The sequence below is a fragment of the Chrysemys picta genome, chromosome 2 (genome assembly GCF_011386835.1).
Source record: "Chrysemys picta bellii isolate R12L10 chromosome 2, ASM1138683v2, whole genome shotgun sequence".
In the NCBI taxonomy this organism is placed as follows: domain Eukaryota; kingdom Metazoa; phylum Chordata; order Testudines; family Emydidae; genus Chrysemys; species Chrysemys picta.
Window position 1 is genome coordinate 38140211 of NC_088792.1, and position 17660 is coordinate 38157870.

General features: G+C 41.6%; 1 protein-coding gene across 7 annotated transcripts in view; it reads left to right on the forward strand.

Annotated features, from left to right (window-relative positions):
• The window catches only part of PIP4K2A (phosphatidylinositol-5-phosphate 4-kinase type 2 alpha), a 202361-nt gene that overhangs the window by 121432 nt on the left and 63269 nt on the right, over positions 1-17660 (forward strand). For all 7 annotated transcript variants that reach the window (XM_008162824.4, XM_005302774.5, XM_008162825.4 and 4 more), the window contains one exon: positions 11704-11856. In XM_008162824.4, the coding sequence (XP_008161046.1) occupies positions 11704-11856 (153 nt within the window). The remainder of the gene's footprint in view (positions 1-11703; positions 11857-17660) is intronic.

Here is a 17660-nt window from a genome sequence, read left to right on the forward strand (position 1 = left end):
AGGCTGTCATACAGAGTGATTTGGATCACTTAGTAATATTGGCCCATTCAAGCAAAATGTGTTTTAATACAGCCAAATTCAAAAGTACATATCTAGAAACAAAGAAAGCAGGCCGTATGTACAGAATGGGAGATGATATCCTGGAAAGCAGCATCTCTGAGAAGGATTTAGGTGTCATAATGGACAAACAACTCAACATTAGCCACTAGTGTGATGCTGTGACAAAAAGAGATATTACATTCCTTGGATATGTAAATAGGGGAGTAGTAAGTAGGAGTATGGAGGTGATTTCAACTCTATATATGGCATTGGTGATACCGAAAGTGGAATACTGCTTATAATTCTGGTATCCAAATTTTAGAGAAGATGTTGAAAAACTGGAAATGATGCAGAAAAATGATTTGAAGCCTGGAGAAAATGTCTTAAATTGAGAGTCTTAAAGAGCTCAATCTGTTTAGTTTAAGAAAGAAGATTGAGAGGTGACTTAATGATAGTTACCTTCACGGGGAGAAAATACCTGGCACTAAAGGGCTCCTTAAACAAGTGGAGAAAATCCTAATGAAAACCAGTGCTGGAAACTGAAGTTAAACAAATTCAGATTAGAAATTAGGCACAGTTGTTTAACAGTGAGAGTGATTTAAGCATTGGAACAAACTACCGAGAGAAGTGGTGGATTTTCCATCTCATCAAATCAAGACTGGATGTCTTTCTGGAAGCTACACCTTAGCCAAATACAAGTTATTTGGTTCCATACAGGAGTAACTGGGTGAAATTTTAATGGCCTGTTATATAAAGGAGATCAGACAAGATGATCTAATGGCAGGCCCGCCGGCAGGAGGGTAAAGGGGGTAATTGCCCAGTGGCCCTGGCGATTTAAAAGGGCCCGGCTGCCGCCACCAGCGCAGCAGAGCTAAGGCAGGCTTCCTGCCTGCCCTCACTCCACGCCGCAGCCAGAACGGCCTACGGCCTCTGGGGGGAGCAGAGGGTCTCCGCACACTGCCCTGGCCCTGGGCGCTGATTTCGCAGCTCCTATTGGGTGGGAAGTGCACTGCAGCCAATGGAAGCTGCAGGGGCGGTGCCTGCGCACAGCGGCGTGCGGAGACCCCTTTGGGCCTCCCGCCTAGGAGCCTCTGCCAGAGGGTTGTGCTGGTCGCTTTCGGGAGACGCCTGAGGTAAGCACTGACCCCCTCCTGCGCCCCAGCCTAGAGCCTGCACCCCAACTCCCTCCCTGAGCCCGCACCCTCTCCCGCACCCAAACATCCTCCCAGAGCCCACACCCCTTCCCGAACCCCAACCCCCTGCCCCAGCCTGATGAAAGTGACTGAGGGTAGGGGAGAGCAAGCGACAGAGGGAGAGGGGATGGAGTAAGCAGGGGGCAGGGCCTCAGAGAAGGGCAGGGCAGGGCAAGGGTCTTTGGGTTTGCGCAGTTAGATAGTTGGCAACCCTACCAGGCAGGCATGTAGAAACCCTGGCCGTGTCGGAAGAGGGCGCCCAGCAGCTTGCTGGGCACCAGCCAGCGCAGGCGCAACACCGCCCAAATGTCCAGCGGACTGCATCCACGCGGGTGTGGTAGCCTATTGACTGTTTTGCCCTGGGGCCCGGAATTGCTGTTGGTGGGTCTGTATAATGGTCCCTTTTGGCCTTAAACTCTATGGAAAAACTCATTGAAGTCCAAAGAGAGACTCCAATGGACTTCACTGGACTTTGAATCAGGCCCCAAATGCAGGACCTGTTGGTAACAGTTTAAAATGGGCTTCAGTCCTGGTGCACCTCCCTGGACCTAGAACTATGCAGGGGAGATCCCCCACTCTGGGGGCACTAGGACACAAGAGGTGTGCACAATTTTGGAACTTGCATGGCATTTGCTGCAATCACATTGTTCACTCTCCTTTATGTGCTGTTCCCCTTTCCCATCATGTGTATATTTAGACAATATTGTCTCATTGTTTCCTTGTACTCCCCTGTCTCTGTAGCCATCTCTTGTCTTATACTTAGATTGTAAGCGCTTTTGGGCAGGGCCTGTCTTTTTGTTCTTTGTTTGTACAGCATCTAGCACGTGGTGGGAGAGGGTGTCTGGGCCAAACCCGGGCAATAACTGGAGCAGAGAGCTGGCCCCAGGCCCACAGGACAGGAGCCGTGGGAGCCGCTTCTGTGGGATGAGTGCAGGGTGTGTTCCATCTCCAGCCCCCCTTTGTGGGTCGTCCTGCCCCTTTGGGGCAGAACCCAATCCACCTTCTCCCACCCCCCATCCCAAGATGGTCAGAGTTAATAAAATTAAATAAGAAATTCCCCAAAAATAAAATGAAAAAGTATAAATTATTTCACTGGACTCTGAGCTACAGTAGAATGGAATGACCTTTCATTTACTAAAGCGCTTCCACTGCCTATTGCAGTGCAGGTGAAACAAATATATGTAATGTAGTTGTGCAGATAAAGTTAATCTGCATCAAGAACGCTTTAGGGAATGAATTACTAACAAAAATCAGTGTGGCTTTCAGCAGGCTATTTTTAATACTGTAGAATTAATGAACTCATTTATTTTACTATCAAGTAGTTCTGTGGTATGAGACACATTGGCTGAGATTGTAACCGTTAGATGTTGAAGGTCAGATTAATTTCATGACCTTAAATGAAATCTGTTGCCTGTTACTCAGTGCATATGTAGGTGATCTTTTTATTGACCTGTGTAGAGGCAATGTGACATTTCAACCAGGGTTCCTCACAAGGAAACTATTCTGTGGACTGTGCATAAATGAAAAGATTTTATTAGAAGCCTCTTCAAGCTTGTCATACTAAATATGTCTTTATTTGTTTAATTACTGTACAGAAGTTCAGCTTATTCTTAAGGTGACCTCCATAAGTATTCACATTTACTAAGTAGAAAACTGTTCACTCTCCTGAGATCAAAACCCAGTACGCACAGGCTTAAAAATTCACAAATTAAAAGTGGACAGGGAATTCAAGCAGAACTATTTCATTCAGAATAATATACATGGAATAAGTTGCTAAGCAAAGCTATTAAGTAGAATAGTATACATGAGGTTGACAGATATTTTAATCACGAGAGAGGGGATTGAGGCACATGGTGATAAAATAGAGAAGGTTGGGATAAACCTAAAGGGGACAGGGTTGTGTGACCTCATGTGATCTTTTCTTGTTCTGTAATGCTCTTTGGAGACTACATGTCAGTATTGCTCTTACTGACAACAGAATTAATAAAATGACTTGTTTGTGGTTAGTATGACTAATGCTTCACTGTTATGTAAACATGCCACTGTGTACAGTAGCTGCATAATAGGAGTGTGCTGTTGGTTCATAGTGAAAGACATGAAAGGGCTATTAAAACATTTAATCTATCCCCTTCCAAGGGCAGAATACAGCTGCTTTATAGGGCCACTCTTAAATACATGTAAAGGATAAATCCTTCATCGCCCCTCCCCTTTCCAGTCTATACATTTCTAAAGAGTAACTGGTTTGGTTTCTTTCCCTTCTCTTTCTCTAAACAAGAAAAAAAATTAGAGTCTGAGCAGTTCTGAGAAGGGGTGCACACTGTCTGGCACTTCCATTGCTCATCCCTTTCTATCTGTTCCTTCCCCTCCACTATTCTTTTTCTCTTTTTTTTGTTTTTGTTTTTTGTTAAAGCTACTTTGTGTCTGGGAGCTCCTTTTATCTGAGTTACATTTGAGATTGGGAAGGAAATAAGAAAAGCCTGACAATCCATTTATAAAATCCCATGTACAAGAGGAGTTATGCCAATTAGGGGTGGGCTAGTGCCTATATGTACAAGGCTCTGGCAATGATAGCTCTAGAAGTGCTGAAGAGCCCTATGCTGCTTTCTTTAAGGAGGTCAAATCCAGTTATTTTTATGTATATTGATGCATATTCAGTTTCTTATTGTCCTGTTTGCTCACTTTTCATAGATTCATAGATTCTAGGACTGGAAGGGACCTCGAGAGGTCATCGAGTCCAGTCCCCTGCCCCCATGGCAGGACCAAATACTGTCTAGACCATCCCTGATAGACATTTATCTAACCTACTCTTAAATATCTCCAGAGATGGAGATTCCACAACCTCCCTAGGCAATTTATTCCAGTGTTTAACCACCCTGACAGTTAGGAACTTTTTCCTAATGTCCAACCTAGACCTCCCTTGCTGCAGTTTAAACCCATTGCTTCTGGTTCTATCCTTAGAGGCTAAGGTGAACAAGTTTTCTCCCTCCTCCTCATGATACCCTTTTAAATACCTGAAAACTGCTATCATGTCCCCTCTGTCTTCTCTTTTCCAAACTAAACAAACCCACTCAATGTTGCCACCAAAGTCTAGCTACAACACTGTTGTTTTACCACTTTCTATCACAGAAAGCAGTGTGATACATTTTATCTCAGAAAAACTGATCTATGAATTAGGTCTGTTTTTAAGCTGACTGCTAAAGAGCAACACAGTTCAGGAAATGCGACAGTATTTTTCAATCTGCCTGTTAATCACTGTAACTTATGCACTTTTTTGGGTACATCTACATTAAAATAAGATGGTGCTTTTAAAATTTTTTAATGTTTTTTTAAAAAAATGTTTATCCTAGTCTAGACTTATCTCCTGAGGTTAATATCTAACCTTAAAGAGGAAAAGTCCAAAAAATTGCACGCACACTGTGACATATGCTGTGCACTGAATGCCACATTATTTTACTGTTATTTTCATTTCTGGATCGTCTCTTACCAGCTGTTAGTTCATCAGTTACTGTACCAGACCCTAGCTACTGTCAGGATCCCCTTGTCCATTATGTACAATTACTTAATGAAAATTGGCAAGGACCTGTGTGAAACTCACGCGAAACACAAAAATGCCAATTGCCCCATTTAAACTATTCTTTACTTCCCTTTCCTACCCAACAGTCTCTTCTTTCTGCATCTACAATACACATGCTACATATCTTTAGTATAAATTGGAAATGCTAGGGCACAAAGGTTTTTGGTTGATGGTGTCTGTTATTAAACCAAGAATCAGGGAAAGCATGTATGCTAACTACCTCTAGGTGGGAAGGTTTCTTATTTTTAAAACTTGTTTAATTTTTAGCAAAATAGCTGTTGTGTTTCCACTCTGTGGCTCCCTATAACTTTTCTAGTCTAATATATTTCATTGAAGTTTGTGTGCCCTATCTATCATTTACAAATGTTGGCACGTTTGGACAAGTTTTCCTCCCTTTATTTAAAGATGATTGCTCTGATGTCCAGGCAATAGGGCTACACGTTCTAGTCTAGTTTTGAAAATTTGTAACTGGGTGATAAATGTAGCTAGTATAGTTGGGAAATGAGAAACTTCATATGCTGTGTGAAAGTTTTCCCTTAGCGAATCCTTTGTGTTTCTGCTTGACAGGAACAGTGACATTAAATTGTCTGCAAACATCCACCAGTAGAAAATGCAGTACTACCTTGGAACTACCAGAAAGTGGTAGCCTTTTCCAAGCAAATATTGTAATCGGCACAATACAAAGATAGAACTTTCCATAAACTGAAAAACAAATTAATGTGCTTGAATGATCTCCTAATGCAAATACAAAGAAAAATCATAATAAACAACTTGCTAGTAGTATTAGAACTAAATAATACCCTTTACTAAATTACTTGCAGCCCTTCTTCTAAGGCTTAAGGGGAATTGTATTCTTCAATGCCTGCCATTATTTCAAACTACATTTGTGATCAAAACGTGTCTTACCTAGAGCTTGTCTACACTACAAGCTTAGGCAACCTGTGTTAGGCTGACTTACAGCCACCGCAATAATTACTGCAGTGGTTCATGTCCACATTGCCCTCCTTCTATTGGTAGTGCACATCCTCACCAGGAATGCTTCCATCAACTTAAGAGGTCTGGTGGGGTGGAGGGGGAGGTGAGACCCTAGGCTCTCAGTTCCATGCGACTCCCAGCTAGGAGCTTGGCTCTGCCCGGTTTCCTCACTCACTGTACCTCACTGGGAGCACAGCTGTCCCCCATGCTCCTGGCTCTCTGCTGGGATCAGGGCTGCCCCTCAGCTCCGAGCTCTCTGTTCCCCAACAGGAGCAGGGCAGCCACCCAGGCTCTTGCCTCCCCACTGGGAGCATGCCAGCCACCCGGGCTCTCACCTCTCCTGTCCCTGTCGGGAGTGAGCCAGCTGCCCCCATTCTCAGCAGAGAGCGTGAGCCTCAGTGCAGCTGGGCTCCCAGCGGGGAGCCATGCAGGCACAGTCCGGCTGAAAGCAGGGAGCCTGGGCAGCAGCCCGGCTGGGAGTAGGGAGCCGGGACCCCGAGGGCAGTCAAGTGGGGAGCCTGGGCAGCAGCCTGGCTGGGAGCGGGAAGCCAGGGGCAGTGGGCAGTAGCCCAGCTGGGGGCAGGGAGGACTTTCTTGTCAATTTCATGGCTCTGCATGGACCTGGACACTGCGTCATCCTAACTACACCAACATAAGCCCTACGCCTCTCGTAGAGGTGGAGTTATGTCGGTGTAGTAAAGCACTTACATCAGCGGGAGCAAGGCTGTAAAGTGTATACTGACATAGTTAGGTCTACTTAAGCTGCCTTACATTGACCTAACTGTAGTGTAGACCAGGGCCTAGTAACTACAGGATGTGGCTCCCAAAGGGTGGCTTTTCTCCTCACAACTAGCTCTAGCAAGGATTCATTTTCATAGTGTATCCCATATCTTGAGAGAGAATTAATTCCTGGATCTCATCCCCTTCCCTTCACAATTGTGTGGGCCATATCCTCTCCCCTTTGCAAATTACATAGCATACCAGTGGCAACTACAGCAGTTTCTTGCATAGAAAGTTAATACCAAGATAGTATTTAATGTGTTTTTAGCTGTCTTAATGCATTTCAGCAGCTGGAAACAGGGAGACCCAGCACCATTTGACCCAGGCAACTCTCCAGAGGCTTGCAGACCACCAGTGGACATTGAACCCAGTTTGAAAGCCAGTGAGCAATAGTTAAATCTCAACTGAGTTTTTAAAAAAACTCCTAAACAAAGCATCCTCTCACTTTGTCTGTTTTGGGTTGGAGAGGTTTTTTTCATTCATATCAAACTTTCTAATTCATTAGAATGTGAGTTTTGACTGGGGATCAGAGGATAGTTTTCACACTTATTGGCTATGAGCTTTGCAGAATCCTGTTGAGTTGTGCAAAGGAATTAGAATAGTAACTGGAGTAAAGGGGGGGGGATAACTATTAATATTCTGTACATTGAGAAATTTGGCATATATAATTTTTTTCCACAATCCAATGAAGACATTTTACTTTAAAGGCCCTTTCATCTTCCTCTGGCTTCTCCCTTTATTTAGTGTTCATTTAACCCTAATTAATTGTGATGTCTTCTTGTGAAGACATGGGTTTTAAAAAACCAGAAAGGGGAAGAAAATATGTGAAGATATAATTGTGTAATGCCTTTGTGGCTGGAAAAAAATAAGGGAAATGAGCAAAATTTGCAGTTCACATTTACAGAGCCAACTGTTTCCTGAAAAGGAAGGCCCCAGTTTCACAAAGGGACCTACATGGTGCACAAGGGTCTTTCTGCATCAATCCAGTGGCAGGATCAGAGTCGAAGCGAGCAAATGTTTATGGAAATTGTAAGTGTCCTTATTTATTTTCAACAAATGAAGACCAGCTAAATATGTGAGTTTCACACAAGATTTCCCTCTCAAGCACTTTGATTGGGGAAAAGAGGCCATCTTAGAAGCTATCTTCATGGGCTGAAATTAATCAACAACAAAAAACTTACCGGTACTTTGATTAGGCTTGAAAATCCCTGTTCAAAATATTTTGTGAAAGGTTTTGGCGTAAACATGGGCCACAAACTCTCTTATTACTGATTCCCCTCTCTCTCACTTTTTTTTTTCCCCCCCTGGTACACGTAATGTCTCTTTCTTTATATAAAAGCAGCTACAAAAACAACCGAGTTTCAGGAACACTGGCAAAAAAATTCAGTAATGAAGAACCTTCTACGTTTTGTATGTGGAGACAAATTCTGATATCCTTACTCAAGTGTTGAAGTAGTACCTTTCTTTGCAAGTAGACCCTTCTCCCTTTAATGTGACTGTGCTGTAATAAGTGCCCCTCAGTGTAGGAAAGTAATCTGAATCTGGCCCTTAATCTCCAAAGATTGTGATGGAAAATGATGCTGTAGATTACTTAGTAGGAACCGAAAATTTCAGAATCTGCCTTCACACATCCACCTTTCCTCTTCCCCGTTTCAGTAGTGGTGGTGTGGACCATACCTCTTTGCAGTTCTTCATAAAAAATATGAATGTGCAACAACTCATGTCCTGCTCCTCAGTTAATTGTTTTCAAGATTTGTGCCACATGGCTCACAAATTCAAGGTTAGGGTTCTTCAGGAGTAATATATTCAGAGAACTGCAGTTACTGACAAATAACCTAGTTTTATTTGTATAGTTACCAGAGAATAAGACACCTTTTTCTTCTGGGAACAGTTGTAATTAATTGCCCAGTAACTCCTGTTGTTGCTAACTGAATTATATCCTAATAACTGAGCATGAGTTCATGTGACTACTGTACATGCAATAACCTGTAATTTACTTTTCTAAGAAATAATTTATTATATTAAATATTTGTTTGAAATTTTTAAGTCCTAACATTTTTCTGGAGGTGGTAATGAAGCTGACTGCTGTTGAGCTTCTATTTTTTTATATATAAAATATATAAAAATTTAAAAGCTACATTTTAACCCATTACAGAAGAGATCTGGAAACAAAACTGATACACTGCAGCATTTTGGGGGAGGAGTAGAGTTGTATTAAGAATTTCTAAGTACATCAACTTAGTTGAAAATTAATCTTTAATTATAAAATGAATGGAATGCTCAGCATCAAATGTAGCGTTAAGGTGGTTGGTCCAGTGTCTCACAAATATAGACCACAATTGTAAACAAAAAATAACACCCCAATGGCAGAACAGAGAACATTCCTTTGGTCATCTTTCCAGTGTGGAGCGAGGAACGGGGAGGGAAGTGCAGAGGATGGAACATCTGAAAGTGGATGAGCCGCAGCAATACATAAACTTGCAGGCTTCCATTCTATTTAAAACCATGACTCAGAACATGGTGTGCAAAGCCTATCCTGCCTGTTCTGAGGAATCTCCACTTGGGGAAGTGGGTCTTCAAGATCCTTCCCCCTGCAGAGAGGGAATTGGGCCATCAGTGGCTGCCTCAAAGGTCTTTTTGGATCACAGGAGAGGAAAGGGACATTCAATGCCCTAGTGTATCATCAACATCCTATATCTGTATGAAGAAGACAGTGGAAAGGGATCACAATGCAGTTGTTTCATCACAGTTGTCAGGATAACCCCAGCTAACCATGTCTGCCTATTTATTTTAAATGGGGGGAAAAAAACAACACAGAACCCAGCAAAGTTTTTCAATTTTTCTCCCACACTCCGTTATAAGTACTTTCATTCCAGTTGAGCGTTACATTTATATTTGGTATCTCCCTGTTTTTGCCGGTCCTTACTGGACCGAATAAAGAAACCTTGTGGAAAACCTTTTTTTTTTTTTAGTATTTAGACCCTGATTCAGGAAAGCCTCCTCAGTTCAGGATAGAATGTAAGTGTGTGTTTAAAGGCCCATTGAAGTCAATGGGATTTATGCACCTTCTTAAAGTTAAGTATGTGCTCAGGTGCTGTCCTGAATCAGCACCATCATCATTCCCATGCCTCATTACAAGTTACATAACCTGGCTAACAAATGGCATCTTCACTGAGCACTTCTAACTTGGGAGCCAAATACTGCCTCTGGAGTCATGCAGAATATGCATGGCTCCAAAGTCCAAGGGACTTGTATGTGTTTCTCCTAAGAGCAGATTTGTATCCATGCAGTGCTCAAACACACTGATATATAAATCACAGTTTCACTAAAATGTACAGTACATATTCCTCAGTGTTTCAATAAGATTGGAAAGTTTGTTCCTTTTTGGTGGTTTCTGCAGTAAATTAGAACAATAAATATCTTTCATTTACATTGCCATTACTGTGTACAGCCTCAGCAATAGGTCTGGCATAAACAGCCATTATATTTCTACCAGTGGTTGTATTTTGCTGTATTGAGCCATTGATGTGTTTTCTGGCACACAGTGTATTGTGTATTTAATGAAGAAAGAAGCAGAGATAATTGCCCCCCTAAAGGGACCTCCATGCCAAATAGAGGATGATTCTTTTAAAATAAACCTTTGTGATTTTGGCCCCTTGTTCATGTGGAATGAACGTGATTATAATAACTTTCTAAAAATGTTCTCATTCTTGCAGTGTGATCCTACATCTATCTCTGACTCTTTCAACAATGTGCTATATTGAAAGATTAAAGTACTGTGTTGCTACTGTAATTATTCTGCCTGTTTTAAGAGTACTACAACAAGATATTTGCTGGGACTATCACCATTTAAGGATTTGCAGTTGAAAGTTGCATAAATGTATATTGTATACAAAGTTTTAATACAATTTTCTATGCAAATAGCTTTTTTCCAGAGAACCAATATATTGTAAGAATTCATCGTATATTTAAAAGGAATAGGGGTTGTTTTGTTTGTAGCAGCATTTGTTTGAGTAGAATGGCATTATGTGCAGAGAGGTAGGGGTTAGATTTCTTTCAATTGTAGCTAATGATAAGCAAAGTGGCGACTGGACTGCAGGCTCTATGAACCCAGAAGTGGTACAGTCTCTGAATATATTCCAAGAACTCATACTTAACTTGACTAGTCTTTTTGGAGTAAATTCTAATTTTGTGGAGATTTAAATAGGGTGTAGAAGTGGTATTGTATGTTCTTGTTACATATTGTAATTTCATTATTATTATTTATTATTTTATTTATGTAACTTGTAAAAATTGTTAGGTACTGTGCCTGGTATATTCCAACCAGTATAAACATTTATATCTAAAGTTATTTTCAGCCAATGGTACACTGTATTTGTTGAATTTTACTATATAATTTTCATTTTGCCAGTCCTAATGGTAAAAGTAATGCTGACCTGACTGCTCATTGGTTTTCCCTAAAATGCAAGAGAATTCTTTACCCTATTGTAGCTTGAGGTCACATAAGTATCAGTCTAATAACACCTGCTAATCCTGTCGCACTTTGTAACTTCAAAGCATTATACAAAATTAACTAATCCTCTGAACTCCCCTTTGAGGGAGGGAGGGAGGTACCCTCATTTTACAGAAGAGGAAACAGAGACCGCATGTAACTTGCCCAAGGCCGCACATTGAATCAGTGGTAGAGTTGGGATTAGAACCAAGGAATTCTAACTCTCATCTCATGCTTTGTGTGCTAGATTACACTGTCTCAGTCATTAATTAATATTAATATGACAGTGCTCCAACTGATTCGTTTTGTATGTGCAATTGTGGTGTACTATTATATTCCAACTGTTTATTCCCCATTTAATTTTCTTCCAAAAACTAACTGTTTTTAAAATAGAGTACGAAATCAATGTAAATTTACTTCAGAAATATCATTTAAACATTGGTGGACGCTGGTGTTTTTCTCTTTGCAAAATATTTTGTGAAGTAAATGACCAGTCAGCCAAGCTAGCAGACGATTGGCATTTTGGTAGAATTGAGCAAGGTGCAAATGTTTTGTAAGAGAATAGAAAACAAATTTGAATGTAATGCATGCATTTCAACTACACTGTATTTTTTTCTGACATGTTTTCCCTTTTTTAATTAATGTGGCAGAATTCCTTGACGAGAAGTGCTCCACTTGCCAATGATTCTCAAGCACGAAGTGGTGCCCGTTTTCACACCTCATATGACAAAAGATATATCATCAAAACTATAACAAGTGAAGATGTAGCAGAAATGCACAACATTCTGAAGAAATATCATCAGGTAATGTTTTAGTTACTATCAGGAGATGGGAAGTATTAAAAAAATTAATTTGGAAAAATGTAAATGAAATTCTCTGATTAAGGAAGAGTTTTAAGTGTGTGATGTTTTGGCCATAGAGATGCTGCATTATTAATGTATTGTCTGCTAATTTCATATTATTTTCTTTGGTATGTCAAAAGTTCTTGATAAGTGATTGTGAAAATAGAATCAGTTCAGATCATTTAGTTCATTTTCCTTTTGTGCGTCACACGGTCTCATTAACTAAATGCTGCTTATATATTTTAGCAATACTTGATTACAAGTGATGAATGTTGCATTTATATATAAAATGAAAATAAAGTGTGTGTGTGTTTTGTACGTATGGAGAATACATGGTGCTGGGTAAAAAAGGTTTTATCAGTATGTATTTGAGGTAACCACGCTACTCGTGTGGCAAAGCCATGAGGGAATAATATAAGTCATCTCAGATGAGTGCTGATAAAAACCATTATACCATGCCAAGATGTATTCTGTATATACAACATACTTAGCAGGGAAAATACTTAACAAATCTTTCAGAGAGTTTAAAGAAAATTGATACTATTTTTCATATTCCCACACCTGTTAAATCAAACTCTCTACTGCATAAGCCTTTGTTGTGTGTGTGGCCGGGAGGGGTGGGGATTATAACTACCTCTTAAAAATCTTTAAAAGTTCCCTAAAAAGCATCTTCTTTCTCCTTCCTTCCAGCATTTCTTCACCCTCACTAACTCTTGGTGGTTTGGAGTGGTGTGAAGGGATTGGAGTGGTAGGGATGGGATCTGGCTTTTTGTGTGGACAGTGTGGGGGGTTAGGCTTAAGCTTGAGTCTGAGCCTTGGTTTACTGTGCAGTGTAGACATACCCTAAGTGGCTTCAGCCTGTTTGCTAAATGCTGTGTTGCCAGCTCTTGTGATGTTATCATGCATCTTGTGATATTGGTGTTTTTTCTTAAAGCCCTAGCTCCATGAGTAATTCTAACACTAAGCCCTGACTCATAGCTCCTAGACAACCTGTTGCCCCAGGGTTTCCAGGGTCTATGGTTACAAGGCAGCCTGCCAGACAGACTGTCCCAGAGTTGGGGCTCCTTTCCCTTTCACAGAGGATTCAGAAATTTTTGGTTTTTGTTCTGAATCAGAACGAATCCACATTTCAAAATATCAAAATCCTCTGCAAAACAGAATTACCGTTCTCTGTCCAGCTCTACAGACAATCCAAAAAGAGTCAGAGAAAGGGCATTGCATAATAATTATATTACTTTACTTTAGATTTCTCTGTTTGAAAGGTAAATCCCCAATGAGCAGAGTTGCTGCTTAGGCAGCTGTGAGGCAGTTGGAGGAGGGCAGGGGAAAGCAGCTTTATCGAAGCAGCACAGGGGTTGGGGTGCTGAAAGAAAGGATGGGGAGCCTGCCATTTTTGCTCTGTTCACACCGCTGTTCAAATGCTTCAAACTTCCATCAGGAAATTGCTCTCGTGGTTTTTTGGACTCTTCCTATGACTGCATTAGCATTTTAACTTTTGACCTGTGAGTAATGTTACCTCCTCAGGTCAGGCATCTCCAGCCTTAATATCTCCTGTTTCCCTCTTGCTCGTGGTGTTTTGCTTTCAATGATGTGGTTCATTCTCCTGTCACTCCCAAAAAACAATGGCTTGTAAATGTAAATATGCTTTTGTAACCCCTGCCTGCCTGGTGTGGCACTCTGTCCCCCTCCAATGGCACCTAGACCATCTAGAGATTAATGAGTCTGCTACAGCCTTAGCTCAGAGCTATGAGGCTTTTAGCTCATGCAGTAAAGGCTCATGCATTTAACTCTGGAGGTTCCAGGTTTGATCCGAACCATTGATGACCAGGGTCTGTTGGTGTTACAAGTGGGGGCTTGTCCATGATATTAACTGGGAAGTCTCTGGAGCTCAGGACAGGGCCGCCTGGGAGGGGCAAGTGGGGCAATTTGCCCCGGGCCCCGCAGGCGCCCCCATGAGAACATCGGAGGCGTCTCCCCGCCTTCGCCTTCCTCCATCCCCCGGCGCCTCAGCACCCCGCGTCCAGGAGCAGCCCTGGACAGCGCTGCAGTGGCATGGCTCAGGCGGGGTCTGAGGTCCTCCTGCTCAGAGCCGTGTGGTGAGGGGCGGGGCTGCGAGCTCCGGCGGGCTGAGCGGCAGGAGCTCCTGGATGCGGCTCGCTGAGGCTCTGGGAGAGGGGGTAAGCGGCATGGTAAGCCCCTCTGAGCCGGGCACCCCCCAAGCCCCAGCTCCGAGCCCAGCCCCTCTGAACCGGGCACGACCCCAACCCCCCACAGCGCTGACCCCTAGCTCCAAGCCCAGCCCCTCTGAGCCGGGCACCCCCCGACCCCAGAGCCCTGACCCCCCAACTCCTAGCCCAGCCCCTCTGAGCTGGGCACCCCCCGACCCAGAGCCCAGCTCCCCACCCAGCCCTGGGCAACAGTAGCACCACCCCCAGGCAGCGACAGCCCAGTGGCACCAACCATCACCCAGCAACAGCCCATTATGTAATTGCAAATGTATATATACCATTAAAGCATTAAATGGGCTTTTAAATAATGTATTTTGTGTATTTTCAAATTATTAAAAATTAATTTTTGAATGTATTTCACTGGTTATTTTTTACATTTCCAAATACATGTTACTATAGTATTGCAACTTTTTTTTATGGAAGGGGCCCCCAAAATTGCTTTGCCCCAGGCCCCCTGAATCCTCTGCGCAGCCCTGGCTCAGGACACATTTCCTCAGCTAGGTGAAGTATGTAACCAGTGCTTACTTGGTGTGGTGTTGTGTCCCCCTCTAGTGGCACCTAGACCAGAGATTAATGAGTCAGCTACAACCTTAGCGAAGAGCCATATGGCTTTTAGCTCTTGCAGTAGAGGCTCATACAGTAAGCTTCAGAAGTCCCAGGTTCGATCCCGCCTCCTGACGACCCGGGTCTGTCAGTGTTACACTATGAGAATAGGCATGTGTTACGAATTGGAAATTCCTGAAATTGGAGTAGAAGAGCCTTATATAGTATCAGTGAAGTGGGACAGAGTGAGGAGAGTATTACATAGGAAAGGAAAGAGAGACCAGGGAGCAGGAATAGAAAGAGGCAGGATGAGGCAGCAGAGGAGATACAGAATCAGAGGCACGGACACAAGAAGGCAAACAATGCTGAGCAACGGGATAAAGGTGTTGTGATCTCCCTTTCTTCCTTCATAATCTCCTTAAAACTTCTACAAAGTATATCAGTGACAATTCATCAAATATAGGTCACTTACAAAACCGAAAACCTTTTGTTGCTTCACAATTGACCCTTCAAACACTGGTTTATGGGCCTTCTTTTCAAACATTTATAGATGTGCATAACTGTATGCACAAATGCAAGAGTACTGTGTGTGTGCACTGCTGGATCTGACACACAATGCAGATCTCGAAAGTTACTGGATGTTAGGCCTGATATCCTGTATTTCAACTCACTTGCTATATTGATTGATGCTGCAAGAAAGACAGCATTTTTTTGCAGCATTTTCCTCTGTTTCTTTAATACCAAGCACATTGATGGTGCTTATTACGTAATACCAGTGATGGTGTGTGAGATTATGATAACCTCATTAATCCTTAGTCTTGCGTCTGATGAAGTGGGCATTCACCCACAAAAGCTTATGCTCCAATACTTCTGTTAGTCTTAAAGGTGCCACAGGACCCTCCGTTGCTTTTTACAGATTCAGACTAACATGGCTACCCCTCTGATACTCATTAATCCTGAAGCTCAAAATAAAAGCTGTGAGCAACTGTGGTGGTATGCAGGTAACTTTGTGTCAGGGAGGGAGCAAATGAAGAGAATGCAAAGCTGTCTTTTTTTTTTTTCTTTCAACTTCTAGGAATGGGGGTAGAGAGGAATGCTTAAACTCCTTTCTCAACAGGAAGAAAAGAGAACAGTTTCTGCTTTGCAGCCACTGAGAAAAACAGGGAAAGAGTGATGCTCCTTCCTTCCAGCAGCCAGATGGGTGTGGAGGAGAGGCTGAAGGTTAGAATGAAGCTCCCCCTCACTCTTCACAGCTGGGGCAGGGAAAGTGGAGGAAAGAGAACAAGGCTTTTGCTCAGTCCCACCAACCTTTGGTATGTGGGAGAGGAGGCTTCAGATTTATCACATCTGTAAGCCAAGGCCATATGAGCACTTGGGTCCTTTAGCAGATTCCAAGGTCAGCATTCTGAGAAGTACTAAGTACCCCATTTCCAAGCATTTGGGAGTGCTGCTCACTTGGGTACCCTCATCAAACCCCACTCAAAGATCTTCATTGCTGCTTTTAGCTAGTAGATTTAATCCTCTGACTGTTTTCCTATTTTGCTGGAAATATACACTGTCATTTTAGTAAAAGATGATACTGTGTAAGCTTCTTAGAGTTTGACAAATTAGCAGTTAAAATTATTCTCTAATTGTAACTTGTGATTTTTTTTTTTTTTTAGTTTATAAAGCTTCCAATCTTTGTATCATAGCTTTGATCTCAAAGGCATTTGATCTGTAAATCAGTGCAGCAAACTGGAAGTGTTACCCAGTTTATTTGTCCAGGCAATTAAAGATAATCCTTATTATCTGTGAAGTTAATATACAAATTTTGAGGTGGTTGAACTAGTTAAAATTCAGATTATCTTTCAGAATAAACAATCGCTCCTTTCAAGAGTTTGACTGAAGGATGTGTCTAACATGAATGAAAAATCCTTGATGGTGTTTAGTTAATGCTTGTATGGCATTTTTAAAATGTCAGGCTCTAAGTTAATACCTACAGTAATAGTAATTAATAAGATGTCTGCACCAGGGGTACATAAGTGGACTTTATACCAATTAAAGAGAACCAAATATCGTAAGAATGGGGAGCATGTACTATACGTACTTGAGAATGATTGTAGCCTGGTTGTTCAGGTACTCACTTGTAGGTGGTTGATGCTAGTTCAAGTCTGCTCCAATGAATTAGTTATTATTAATATGTATTATATCATTGATATTCTTGACTCTTCAGTAACTTGATTCAGGTGTTTGGAAAAATGGGGCTGGCATAATCTTTGGATATAGCATTAAGAATTAGATGTAAAAATACTTTCTGCTTCTAACATGCTTTTTACTGGAGAATTTCAATGCACTTAACAAATGTTAGCTAAACTTCATAAACACTGAGAGCCAGAGGAACAGAGCAGTTTCAGTGTGTTGTATTTTTCCTTAGGTGTTTTTGACAACCTGCTGTTAAAAGAACGAAGTTATTATGGTAAAGCTGAAAAGAAAGTTAAATCCAAATAATTAAAATAAATCTTGTTGCAATGGCATTTGTATTGGAGTTGTTATATCAGTGCACATATACTATATGAAACTACCACTGGAAAAAACAATCAGAAAGTCGTTAGAAGTACTGTCTGGTCTTGGTCTGCTTTTTAGTAATTTGTCAATGGGACAATCAATATTCATATAGTGGGTCATGACCACTAATCCCTAACCAGTCAATCTTCTACACAATGCAAGTTGGTGGATATTTCCAATACGTAGAAGGTAAAACTAGGTTTTCACTTTCTTTCACAAAGGATTAATATCCTTTTGTGTTTAAATTTTCCAGGGCTCACAGTCTCCCTGGATAGTGTATTTCTATTATAGTATTGAGTAGCATTTTTCAAAACGTGTCATGTTAGACTTTCCCCATTTACAAGCTTATTACTGCTATTTTACATACTTTCCATAAAGTAGCAGGAAATAGATGAAAAGATCAAATTTAATTACTCTAATATTAGAAACTAGTTATATACAAGTATCCAC